This window comes from Diabrotica undecimpunctata, chromosome 9 (genome assembly GCF_040954645.1).
Source record: "Diabrotica undecimpunctata isolate CICGRU chromosome 9, icDiaUnde3, whole genome shotgun sequence".
NCBI lineage: Eukaryota > Metazoa > Arthropoda > Insecta > Coleoptera > Chrysomelidae > Diabrotica > Diabrotica undecimpunctata.
The window spans coordinates 98,309,022-98,323,216 of NC_092811.1; the positions used below are offsets into that span (position 1 = coordinate 98,309,022).

Consider the following 14,195-nt stretch of genomic DNA (forward strand, 5'->3'; position numbering starts at 1 on the left):
TAAATACTTAGGAACATGGATAACATCAGATGTAGGCCAAACCAAAGAAATTAGGACACGCATTGAAATAGCACGTGCATCATTCATTAAACTTAAAAAGTTTCTTTGTTGTCGAGATATAAGGTAAGAACTACGCCTGAGAATGCTTCGATGTTACGTATTCTCTACTCTTCTTTATGGCTTGGAAGCGTGGACACTAATACAAGTCCATCTGAATAAGTTGGCCGCCTTTGAATTTTGGTGTTACAGAAGAATCCTACGAATATCATGGATTCAAAGAATGTCAAACGTGGAAGTAACTAGAAGGATAGGAAATGAGAAGACGAAAACTTATGTACTTCGGACATGTGATGAGAGGGCAAAAATACGCATTAATACAACTTATTATGCAAGGCAAAATCCGAGTAAAGCGAAATGTGGGAAGACGAAGAATATCCTGGCTTAAGAACTTAAGGGAATGGTTTGAATGCAGTAGTGCAGAACTTTTTAGAGCGGCAGTCAACAGAGTCCGCATAGCCATGATGATTTCCAACCTTCGATAGATGATGGAACTTGAAAGAAGAAGAAGAGAAACACAAAGCTGTAGCTGATGTTCTTAGTATACTTGGCTGAACTTTCCAACTTGTTCCAGTCAACTTACTTATTATGTTATTTCTTGAGGAAATAGTTGCTTAAGTCTTCGTAGTGACCTTTAAATGTGAGAGTGCGGGCCAATTTTATCTCCAAGTATTTTGGTTTTGTACATTTTACTTACAGTTCTTCTCGTCATTTTACATGTAGCTTTCTTCTGGTTTGATGGTTGTTCAGATGGTAGGCGCAGGCTTGAGTTTTCTTTAGGTTTCATCATCATAAGTGGCTCGAAAATCCGTTGTGGATCTTGGCCTGTTCACAAAGATGTCGCCACTCCTGTCGATTCCTGGCAACTTCCCTCCATCTTCTGACCCTTAGAATCTGTAGGTCTTCTTCCACATCATCAATCCATCTTCTTCGTGGTCATCCTCTACTTCTCGAGTCCTCTGGTTTTGAAAATTTTAATCTCTTCGTGTATTAGTGATCTGACATCCTAGCAATGTGTCCAGCTCATCTAAGTGTCTGCACTTTAACGAATTTTACAATATCTGGATCGGTGTATGACTGATATAGTTCAAAGTTGTATCTTCGACGCCATAGCCCATTTTCATTTTTTTTTAATTGACGTATTGCCAGATTCCAGCAAGAGCCTAAGAAGGTATCTGTTGAATTATGGCAGGCAACGATGGGGGAAATCTTTTTTAGACGTCTCTAACGTCACGGAGCAAAGACACCTTGACATCTTTTGGCCCAGTAGGATACTAGGCCAGAAGACCCCAGGGTAGTGTCGGATTAACCGTGTTCCTTGGCATCTGTAGCCTCAATACCCCGTCGTACAGGACTTTCCACAAGATGTGACCTAGTACTGAACCCTGCAGAACACCCTGCGACAAACTGATGCTGGTATCTTTTCCTCTTATGGACTTATCAGTAAAGTATCTGTCAATTACGTTGACCAAGTACTCACTAACGCCCAATTATCTCAGCCTGGACATGAGTTTTTCCCATGGCATTCTCAACGTCAAGCAGGATGAGATCCACCCATCTCTTTGTATCTTGTGTGACTAAAGAAGTTACTTCTGTGACCGCTTGTGCTTGAATTTGATGTGTAGTTGACTTTCCAGCAGTAAATCCTCATTGATAATGTCCAACGATATCCTTTGTGAAATGTTTAAATCTTTCAAACAATACGCTGCCGAAGATTTTACACGCAGATGCTAACAGAGTAATGCCTCCATAGTTCTTACACTCTAGTTGATCACCCTTTTTATGCAATGGATATATTATTCCCTTTAGCCACTCTTCTGGTACCAATTCATTCTGCCATATAAGTACTATTAGTTTATGGATTGTTGCAAAAAGTTGATTACCACCTTTTTTATATATTTCCGAACAGATTTCATCGATTCCTGGGGCTTTATTGTCTTTGTGTTTTAGGATGGCATTTGACACTTTTTCTCTTGTTGGGTCTTCACTGTATAGTTGACTTTGTAGATTTTGTTGATTGTCTATGTTGTAATCTCCTTCAATATCGTTTATATTTAGATGTTCGCTGAAATGTTGTGCCCATCTGTTAAGAACTGAGTTTTTATCATGTAGAATTCCACTGTTAGTGTCTATACGAATTTTTAATCGTATTTTAAATTCTCGACGGCTATGTTTTAAGGATTTGTAGTATTTCCTCGTTTCATTTTTATCGAATAAACTTTGTGTCTCATTGAGAGTGTTCTGTTCGTATTCCCTCTTCGTTTTACTCCCATCTAAGACATCTATACTCTTCTTTTTTTCTCCCTGTACAACCTGTGTCGATGGTGTTTTTATATGCTGCGTTCTTCCTATTTGTGGCTATTTCGCACTCATGATCAAACCAATGATTTCTTTTGTGTGACTTGATTTTAACCAATATTTCAACCGATTTCTGTAACACAATATCTCGTATATTTTTGGATATAGTTGGTTAATGTCTTCTTCTACTTCTTCTAAGTTTTCTGTCCTTATTTGATCTTCTATTTGCGGTCTGTATACATTCAGAATGTCGGGATCTTCTAGTTTATTAACGTCGATTTTTCCTCTCTTTTTCCCGATATCCTTTTTTAAATTGGATATTCTGTCTTTAAATCGTGCACATTGGGTTTGGTCTTAGCGAATTTTTCCTGTAGTACTCTGACGTCTTACTTCAAATGTTACATAGGCGGTGATAGGCCTGCAAAGGCTATACCTGAAGAACATCCCAGAGTAACTGAGGGGAATTAAGTAAGCCCAATGATCTCACAAGAGTCCGATTTTAAAAAATTGCTGAGTGAACATCTGAGACGGGGACATCATCTCAGTAGGTGATGACTTTTAAGTGCTCTTGAAGACGATAATACCATCATTTACTGATTTCAATATTAAACAATTTTCCCCAATTAATTTTGACCATTTTTTGTTAGTGCGTACTCTTATGCTTACAAATGTGTACTTTTAAGAATAAGCTATTTACTTAAAAGTACGCATTACCATATGCTAAATCCGTCAGTTCCATATTTAAACAGGTTTGTTGTTTAATATTGTTTCCCTAACGTAATAAAAACGGTATTAAACTAATTACGACAAGCTTAATTTGCATTCAAAGAATATTCGCATAAGCAAAAAGTGCTCTTAGGTAGTCTGGTCTTAAGAAAATGCATATAATAAGCTGTAACCAAATTAATGCTACTCGTATAACGAATAAACCATGCAAATGGTTATAATGTAACCTGTAAATGCTAAAATAAACTGTAAGCAATAAACTATGCTGAGATATCAGTTTTTTGGATTCGATATTATGTTGTTAAAAAGAAATAATATTCCCCAGTAGTATTAATTTTTTATCTCAATAAAAAATTGATATTTATAGTTTTACATTAAACTTACATTATTTTGTTACTTGATAACATACCTGCAGTCTTAATGATATTATGAATGATGTCTACTGGAACTGTTTCGTTGCTAAAATGTCTCACAGTTCTCCTTTTATTCATTAGCTTAAAGAACTCTTCAGATCTTGTTAAAGAGTCGTCGACAGGTAGTTTAACGAATTCTAAAGGCACGTGGTTTAAATCTTTGGGAAGGGCTGGTAACAAATGGTCGTCATCTTCTTCGTCGATGGATGATGTGGACGACGAAGAAGAAAGGGAATTAACTAAAATTAATAATAAATAATTACATACTTATATTGGTGTAAAAAATATAAACTGAAGTAATATAGCAAATAATTTTAAAAATTGACCTTAATAGTAGGCAACCAATAGTACATTTATGAAATAGTACAATGTGGAATAATTTTTTTATTTTTTAAGCATATGTACATTAATAAATTAAAATATACATATATACAAAATAAAATGTTTAAGCAAGCAAGTCCCAAATAAGATGTTAGAGTTGTGTATTATCCTCCCGCTAAAATAATTAAAAATTAAGATTTCACTAATTATTTCAATATGCTTGGTCTTTTCTCATCGTTTCATTGCAGCACATACCTTAGATAAAAAGCTGATTAATATAGATGGAGATTAGGTTAATAATATCGTGCTAAGGAGAGCTTATCATACATTACAATAATGTGTCTCCAATACACTGGAAAACCAAAATACTGAATTACGAATGAAAATAAAATAACCATCTCGATTAATTTTGGAACAGTAAAAGGAATTACTAAGAACTTTTTAAACATAAAACTTTCCGTTGACCTTTCTTTTCTTATAATACACATATTCTCCCGTACTAAAAAAAATATGTAGTAAATAATTAAATAAATTGTCCTTAGCTATAGGCAACCAATAGTACATTCATGACGTTGTAAGGGAAATGTTTTTTTAAGCATACAAAAGACATAAACTGTGTGTTGTGTCCCTGGTAAATTTATTAAAGAGGAAGATTACACTAACGTTTGCTTTAAGCTTGGTAATCGTATCATGTTTCCCCATAAATGTTTCTCAAAGAGATTAAACAGTCAAGACTAACGCTTATACCTTAATCGGACAAGGACCCCGAGACTGCCAACTCTTATAGGCCGATCTGCGTTCTAGACAGCCTGAGGAAATTTTATGAAAGTCTAATTAAAAATCGTCTAGAAGACGAATTACAGATAAACCGAAGTATATCTGACAAACAGTATGGATTCGGGAAATCTAGATCTTCCGTCGACGACGTAAACGAAATAACTGACACTGTAAAAAGGCCGAGAAAGAAATAGTCTGCCCTCGTGATGTTTGATGTGAGAAACACATTCAACTCAGCCAATTGGAGACACATCATCACCACACGGGAAAAAGCAAATGTGTCAGATTATTTGATCAATATAATTAAGAACTACCTCAATGAAAGATATGTTCAAGTGTCAAAACCTAAAAGCTGATAACATCAGCAGGTGTACCGCAAGGATCCGTACTAGGACCAACGCTTTGGAACATTCTATATAATGAAATACTAGAAATCAACTATGGAGCAGAGACCGAAGCTATTATACGCAGACGATGTAGCTCTACTCATTCAATCTAACAACAACTTTAAGTTAGAGATGCTAGTGAACAGAAGCTGCAGAAAAGTCAACAGATCGATGGTAAAACAAGATATAGAGCTGGCAACAAAAAAAAAACAGAAATTCTCATCTTAAAAGGCACTGGAGTTCATCCAAACCTGAATTTTGTTTTGTAATAGGTATAGGGATAGAGCCTATGTACTTTACTAAATATCTGGGTATCCAACTAGACACAGATTTAATATTTACAAAGTAAACTACATTAATAAAATTACATTAATAAAATTGATGCCAAAAATCGGCGGTCCAAGTACCCTTACAAGAAGAATGAATCTTCAGGTTGTGCAGTCTACCCTCTTATATAGCGTCCCCATATGGTACGAAGTCTTGAGAATAGCTAAATATAAAGAACTGCTTACAAAGGCAAAAAGAAAGCACCTAATAAAGGTAGCAAGCGCATACCGGACTTCTTCTACGACTGCCCTACAGGTCATAATGGGTAAGCTCCCAATTCACCTCCTAGCTAAAGATAGAGAAACTCTATATAATAGAGAAAATGATCATCTACCAGAAATAAAATTCGAAATAAGATCACACATGCTCCAAATATGCAAAATGAATGGGAGGCACAAACGGCGAAGGCTCAATGGGCCAAAACAATAATCCTTGATGTAATTACATGCTCCAAATGTAGGTTCTTCTTCTTCTTCTTCGTCTAGCCATTCACGTCCACATCTGAACATAAGCCTCTTCAAGTCTTCCTTTCCATTGTTTTTTATTGTACGCTACTTGTAGCCAATTTTTCCCGGCAGTCCTTTTCAGATCATCTGTCCATCTCATAGGAGGTCTGCCTCTGGGTCTTTTGTGTTGGTATGGTCTCCAGGTTAAAATTGATCTGTGCCATTTGTTTAGATCGCTCCTAGCTACATGTCCAGCGTATTCCCATTTCAACTTTAATGATTTTTGCACCACATCGGTGTATATAGTTCAGTTTACCGAATGCTGCCCAAGCTAACTTTCTTCTTCTTTTTATTTCTTCAGTTTGAATTTCCCTATTTAGTATTATTTTTTGTCCTAAGTATATATATTCTTCAACTTTTTCTATAACTTTATCGTTTATTATTGTCACGGTGTCTTCGGAGTGCATGACTTTTGTTTTGTTTAAATTCATTTTCAGTCCTATTTTAGAAGATTCGGTATGTAGTTCTAAAAGCATGGTTTGCATTTCTTGTAGGTCAGTAGCTATCAGGATTATGTCATCTGCAAATCGTAGATTACTGAGGTAGCAGCCATTGATGTTTATTCCCTTTTTTTATTTTTCCATATTTCCAATTTAGGTTTTTAAAAATGTCCTCCAAAACGAAGGTGAACAGTTTGGGTGATAAAGTATCTCCCTGTTTGACTCCCCTGTTTAATGGTACAGGGTTCGTGTGTTCATTTTCATTTAGGTAGTATGTAGCTGTAGCTTGGTACATAGTTTCTTTTATTAAGTTAATATATCTGCTGTCTATTCTACAATTTTGCATTGCGTTTATTACTGCCGTGTGTTCTATGGTATCGAAAGCTTTTTCGTAGTCTACAAATGCTAGGAAAACTGGAAACTTGTATTCGTTACATTTTTCTATTAATATTTTTGTGGTTAACAGGTGATCGGAAGTTGAATAGCCTTTTCTAAAACCTGCCTGTTCATATGGTTGGTATTCGTCGAATTTCCTTGTTAGTCGAGTAGTTATGACTTTGGTGAGTATTTTAAACAGGTGTGACAGTAGGCTGATGGGTCTGTAGTTTTCCAATTTTCGACTATCATCTTTCTTGTGTAATAAGATTACTTTAGAGTTGTTCCAGCTCTTAGGGACTTTGCCCTGATGTAAACAACTGCCCACAAGCTTAGTTACAATTGCAATTAGTTCCTTACCTCCTTCTAATATCATATCTGTGGTAATACTATCTTCTTCTGCAGCTTTATTTCTCTTCATGTTTTCCAATGCTGTAGTTACCTCTGAAATTGTTACTTTTGGCATTATTTCTGATCCAACATTTTTTATTAATTTCCGTGCTGGTCTCATCTCATTATCTTGTTGATGTGTTCTGTAAAGTTCTGTGTAAAATTCTTCTATTCGTGTCAGTATGTTTTCTCTAGTTATGATTTCATTTTCGTCTTTTGCCATTAATGATATCATCTGACGGCGTCCTAGTGTCGGTCTGAGGCATTTCATACTCTTATTTTTTTCAATAGTTGTTGTTATTAATTTTTCGTTTTCTTTTCTTTTTTGATGTCTGATTCCTTTTCTAATCTGCCTATTAAGTTCTCTATATTCGTCGGTTCCCCTTTTGTTAGATTTATTTAAGATCTTCCTTCTTTTTATTTGTTGTAATATTTCTTTGTCTAATTCATTGTGTGTTGTTTTTGGTTTTTTCAGTTGCAGAAAGGTTTTATTCAGTGTTTCGGTAATAAGGTTATTCAAATCATCAATAGCATTGGAGTTTATCTGCTGCATGCTAACTTTATTTAATGCATGCGCTATCTTTCTATTAAATTCACTATTTTTACTTCTTCAGATGTCCATTTGTATCTTTTTTCATGTATTCTTTTTCTTTCTAGTTTTTTGTTAATTATTAGTTTTGTTCTTATTAGTCTATGATCGCTTCCTAGGTCAAACTGATTTAATACTGATACGTCTTCTACTAGGTTTCTATTCTTCGTTAAGATATAATCTATTTCATTCTTTGTCTTTTTATCGGGGTTCATCCATGTTCATTTTCTGCTTGGTTTTTTATTGAAAAAGGAGTTCATTGAGTACATGTTATGTTCATTCATGAAATTGAGAAGCATTTCTCCTCTATCGTTTCTTTTCCCGTAGCCATAGTTACCAATTAAATGTTCGTAATCTTCCTCTTTTTTGCCCAATTTAGCATTAAAATCTCCTAATAGTATTTCGTAATTTGCTTTATTTGTATCTATAGCTGTTCTTATTTCGTCATAAAATATTTCTACTTCTTCATCGTCGTGGCTTTTGGTCGGAGCGTATACTTGGATCACTTTCAGAGTGGTTCTTTTATTAATCCTGATGATGAGATATGCTGCTACTCTGTCTGATATGGGCTTGAATTCTTCGATACACTGTGTGAGGCTTTGTTTACCAAGAATCCCACTCCCGTGTAATCGCCACCGTTATGCATAAAATGTGTGCCATTTTTTAGTATTATATACTCATCACTTTTTCTTCTGGTCTCGCATATACCAAATGTAGGTTAAGAAGGTTAAATTATTATTTTACACAATTTTTCACCGGTCACGGCTCCTTTAGGTCGTACACGTATAGAATAAAGAAGACCACAAATGATTTGTGCATATTGTGGCGTCATAAACGACGCAGAACACTGCATTTTTGTTTGCACTATTTTCCCAAGAGAACAGAACAATCTAATATCAAAGATAGAAGGGATAACACCCAACAATTTGGTACAAAAAGCCATGCGGAACAAAGTATTATACGGTGTCACTTTCGACTTAATTACACAAATAATAAAGAAAAAGGAGACACTAGAAAGAGCCTGACAGGAACAGGGTGGATTAGGTAACAAATTACATGTAGTGCAGTCATGGGCCCTTACAGCACAGCCGCACGACGGAATAGACCTTTACAGCCAGATCTATAATTATATTACGTACGATGTTTACGACCTCGTGTACACCTTTTTTTATTTTTATATTTCCCTTGTCAGGGAAACATATACCACATACATCTGCACTGCACTTTTATCATCTCATATTTTGCTTCTTTATAATACTTTTTTTAAATGTTTTAAGTGGTTCTTATCGTTTTTAAGTAAAAATCTTCTTCCAGTTTTTCACTCAAATTCCCAGACTGCTCAAGGCATGTTTCGTTCACCGATTGAACTCGTCTGGGGGTACCTTGTTCGAAGAAGGTGTGGTTTTAGTTGGTAGGCGACTGGTCAGGGGTGCATGCTGCGCATATAATCTATACTTTGGATGCTATATCCTAGCATTTGTTCCTCTCCGGATTGAATACAATAGTACTAAAGACACCTTCCCTAGTCGGTTTAAAAGCTTTCCACCTCAGTCCAATAAAAAAGTGGTCAAATCTGAAGAACAGTAATCAAATGCTTATGGGACGACAAATATCGATATGAACTAAGCAGCTACATGCAACAACTAGTTAATTATGAATAAATTTCTTTAAATATGTAATGTTGAATAAATATTATTTACAATTAATACACCTTTATAATCTATGAATATTTCTAACTACTGTAGGCGACGAGTCTTTTGAAATTATTTTATGTTACAGAATTATAGAAACAGCAACAATATTTAAGTATATTGATATTATCACTTTTACACCATCACACATGCAAAAATCTCACCCATTAATTTCTGTTCTTTTTTTGGCACAATAAAGGACCTGCAAGAAAATACATATTTTGTAAATATAAAGTTTTAAAGTGATATTTTAGGACCAAAAAATATCTTTTGAAGTCTGTAATTGTAATTATTTAGTTGAAAAGCAACGCAATCCAAATAGATGTGAAAAATGTTGTTGTTGCTGTTGTATGTGTGTATGTGTCTGTGTATGTATGTACGTGTATATGTGTGTGTCTGATTATGGATTATTGGCTTTGGAGTCAATGTGCATTTGCTATAAAAATGTTAAAAGTAACGAAACTGTCAACATCTGTTAGTAAAATAAAAATAATCTAAATAATTATTTATTTCTACAGTCATTTTTTCTCTCTTTTGGATCGAAATAATAATACGAAAATATAATCTCGATCCTATAAATTATGTTTGTCTGTCCGTTCGTCCGTAAGTTATTACGTCAAAGACTGTCAAAACGGAAATACTCACTTCGGTTTTGAGAAAATGGAGTCCTTAGCCTTGCTAAGCAAGGCTAAGCAAAAGAATTGCAATGGCAGAGCTAAAAGAGCAAAAGAATTTAATAGGACAATCTCATCTCAGAAAACTAAAACAATAGTAGTCAGCAAAGAACCAACCAGATGTAAAATTGATGGCCCCAGTATTGAACAAGTAATGGAAATAAAATACCTGGGAATTACACTGTCTAGCTATGAAGAGTTGGACAAAGAAGTGAGAGATCAAGTACAAAAAGCAAATAGAATGGCAGGATGCCTTATTAACAGACACATTAATACTGAGATGAAGTCAAGAAAGAAAGCCAGTGTAAGACCAATAATAACATATGCCTTAGAAACAAGACCCAACACAGCCACAACGCAAAGGCTACTGGAAACGGCAGACATGAGAGTACTGAGAAGAATTACAGGAAATACGCTAAGAGGTCGAAAGAAAAGTGAACTGTAACGTACAGTGTATAAATGAATGGACAAAAAATAGAAAAAAAGAATGGAAGAACCACACAAGCAGAATGGAGGAGACCCGTGTCGTCAAAATAGCAAGAGATAAGTCACCAATCGGCAGAAAAAGTATCGGACGATCGCGCAAAAGATGGAGTGACAACCTTTCATAGAGGTATTAATCTGCCAATGAACAAGCAGAATTGAGGAAGAAGAAGAAGAAAATCTTTATCTTGCAAAGTCTGTTTGAAAATTATATCAGCATATCAATTATATTAAAACAGCGGGGATATAATGTATATCTATCTGACGCCTTTTTGAATCTAACATTCGTTGGCTAATCTCCCATCGACTCACAAGACTGCTTCCAATATAAGTTTTATATGATATGTAGAACTCTACCGTCAATGCCTTTGGTTCTTAATATATTCAAAAGTGTTCCAGGCTTTACCCTATAGAAAGCCTTTCGTAATTAAATTAAAATTAAAACAAAATAAAAAGGACATTCAATACAGTGGAAGGATTCCTTGTAAAACATAAACAAAGGAACAAAATAGCAATATTGTACAATACAATCGAGGGATTCCTCGTAAAACATAAACGAAACAAATTGCCAACTTAGGAGATTTTAATTCCTTATTTTTTTTATTTAAGTAAAAAAACGTTGTTACATACCGCCCTTTTCGAGCTCCCCACCCTGTAACGCACCGTTACGTTTTACAGGACCTCCCCCCAAATTGCGTTACGGAATACTTGAACGACCCCTTAGAGGGTTTTCAGACGAGGATACTGTATGCGAGATACAGAATTTACGATGGCTGCTGTATCGGATTCACGGGCATGCTCGCCAGTATGAAAATAGTAGCAGTGCAGTGCGGTTATATTTTTGGATTATGGATGTAGAAGAGTGTGTCATACTGTGGTACATTAAATAAAAAGAAAAGGAAACTGAAAAGACGACGTAATTTGTGGGTTCATCCTATTGTAGAATTAAGAGAAACCAACGTTTCTCTTAATAACGTATAATTTGCTGTATCATGATTTATTGCAAGGTCCATCGAAGTTTTTTGATTATTTTCGAAAGTCTGTGAAGTCGTTTGAAGAACTTCATAAAACTTTGGAAATTCAATTGAGCAAAAAAGACACAACTATGCGTAAAAGTATTTCATCAAAAGACCGGCTTTTTATGACTTTAAGTTAAACTTAAAGTCTATGACTTAAATTTAAAATAAATCTGTGTACTCATCTCCAATTTGTAAATTGTTTACCTCGACCTAAATAAAGAATGGCCGTATTCCTTTCACAATAATGTAGTTTTATATTCGTTAAATAATCAAAATTCCAATTAGCAAACTTTTAAAACTAAACTGTATAAAACTAAACTAAACAAAATACCTGTGGGAGAACAGTGATACCAAGCCAACCCCGGTGATTAGTAAAATTCTAAACCCAGAAAAAGACTTCACTGTCCCACAGTTCCTTGCGATTTTTACTTCTTCGCTTGAAGACCCTTCGATTTAGTGGACCACCCAGAGTTTCAGTAATTACGACCAACTGATAATGTTAACGAATCACTAGGTACCCTGAGAAACCCTGTATTATTGAATATAAATTTTTATATTCTAATAGGACAACCTGTAAATCCAACAACAAACTATGTCTAGAAATAAAATGCAATAAATTATGAAAGTCGGTTTAATATAAAATAATATAACAAATTCTTGTGTAGATGAGGTAAAATGACATAATGTATTTCAATCATTAAATACCTACATAAAGAAATAAACATTTATATACCCTAAGGATTGGTACCAACCTATTTATACGATAGGACTGGACAATTCTATCCTATCCTTAAACCCTAAAGGTTTTAGTTAGGTTAATTATAGTTGAATTTTAATGTTAATACTAACTTATTTACTGAATACTATTTTTAAATGCAATATTAGAACTTAGTAAAATCCAATCTGTATAAACGATTTATTGCAAAAATGATTGAATAAAACTACTAAAAAGCTGCGGATTGGTGAGAAATTTGTTCAGTCATATTGTATATTTTTTATTTTCTCTAAGGCCTTAGCGCGTTACCGAAACCTAGGTTTTTTAAAGAAAAAGAAAGCACAATAGTCTACTTATTGATGTTCTTCGGACTCTTATTAGGTGTCGAATTATTCATTGGCCTAGATTTCAGCTATGCCCTATGCTGCATTTTATATTGGGTAAAATTTACCTTGCTTTTCCAAAAGTTGTTGTAAAACCATCTACCATTTCACCTTCAGCACTTTAACTTTTTACACAGAACGTGCATACTAAGTTCGTTACACTAGCACTAATATTAACGATTATTAGAGGTAATTTTTAACTGCCGGAATTGCGGCATAAACCATTTCATCAACATGACAACATTTCACTTTCCCAGTCTTCTCTCGAATGTCTTTTTGTTTTTCATTTCTTGCTATTAAGTAACCTTGGACGAACCCATCCATATTTTTTGTATACGCTGCTAAACTAGTTCTGATATTTGGGCGAGACATGTCCATCTCGCTTTAATTCGTATCATATGCAATAGATAACTATTCTTACACTTTAGAAAAAGACCCCTTGATATGACCACAGAAATAATTCCTTTATTAACATTTGAACAGCGGCGTGCTTTATTTTCTTTTTATTAATATTATATTTTATTTAAAAATTTTATCGTTACAGAACCGTAACATTTTTCCCCCGGCTTGGGAAATTCCCAAGACCCAATTTCGGAAGAAATTTTTGTTCCCCTCGGAACCTCAGGCCGTAACCTTTTCGAAGTTGATGTTACATTTTCCCTTTAAGTCTACTATTTTAGTCATATTTACCAGACTTTCCTTCTCGAAAGCCAGCATCTCCTTTTCTAAAGGTAGAATACATAATTTAGTAATGGGTCTGGTATATATACCAGTAGATGTCCTTACTTCCACATTTCGCACCTTACCGTCCGAACCCGGATGTATTTTTATTACTCTTGCCAATTTCCATTTCATTGGTGGCAAATTATCGTCTTTTAGTAAGACTAGGTCATTTAATTTCAAATTGTCCCGCTCTAAATACCACTTATTACGGGCCTGGAGTTCAGATAAATAATCTAAACTCCAGCGTTTCCAAAAGGTTTGTTGAATTCGAGTTAACTTTTCGTATACAGACAGTCTGTTTTCATTAACATTTAAAATATCCCTTTCAGGTAAATTCACTAGACTTTCTCCTATTAGAAAATGTCCCGGGGTGAGACTACTTAAGTCATTTGCATCGTTGGAGATGGGTGTCAGAGGGCGAGAGTTCATTACGGCCTCTATTTGGGTTAGCACCGTATAGAATTGTTCGAAAGTTAATTTAGTATCACCTAACATCCTATAAATGTGATATTTGGCCCTTTTTACGCCAGCTTCATGTAAGCCACCCTGATGGGGTGCTTGAGGTGTTAAAAATTTAAATTCTATGAAATTATTTAAACAATAATTCTTTATTTCCGTCTTTACCTCCGACTTCTGGAAAAAAAATTTTAATTCTTTATATTTGTTTCGACATCCCCAAAAACACGTACCGTTATCTGACAAAATAGATTTCGGCAACCCCCTTCTACTTACAAAACGTTTTAGTGCCATTATATATGCCTCTGTAGACAAATCGGAAACTAATTCCAAATGAACGGCTTTTGTAACCGTGCATACAAAAACTGCCATGTAACATTTAACTAATGAGGCCTTTCGCAATGTAGAAGTTTTAATCTGAAAATAACCCCCATAGTCTACCATTA

The 14,195-nt window shown here is 34.8% G+C and overlaps 1 protein-coding gene across 1 annotated transcript in view; it reads right to left on the reverse strand.

Moving 5' to 3' along the window:
• Iyd (Iodotyrosine deiodinase) overlaps window positions 1-14,195 on the reverse strand; it is a 46,291-nt gene that overhangs the window by 12,381 nt on the left and 19,715 nt on the right. The window contains exon 2 of the mRNA XM_072543861.1: window positions 3,491-3,733. Coding sequence (XP_072399962.1) covers window positions 3,491-3,733 — 243 coding nt within the window. The remainder of the gene's footprint in view (window positions 1-3,490; window positions 3,734-14,195) is intronic.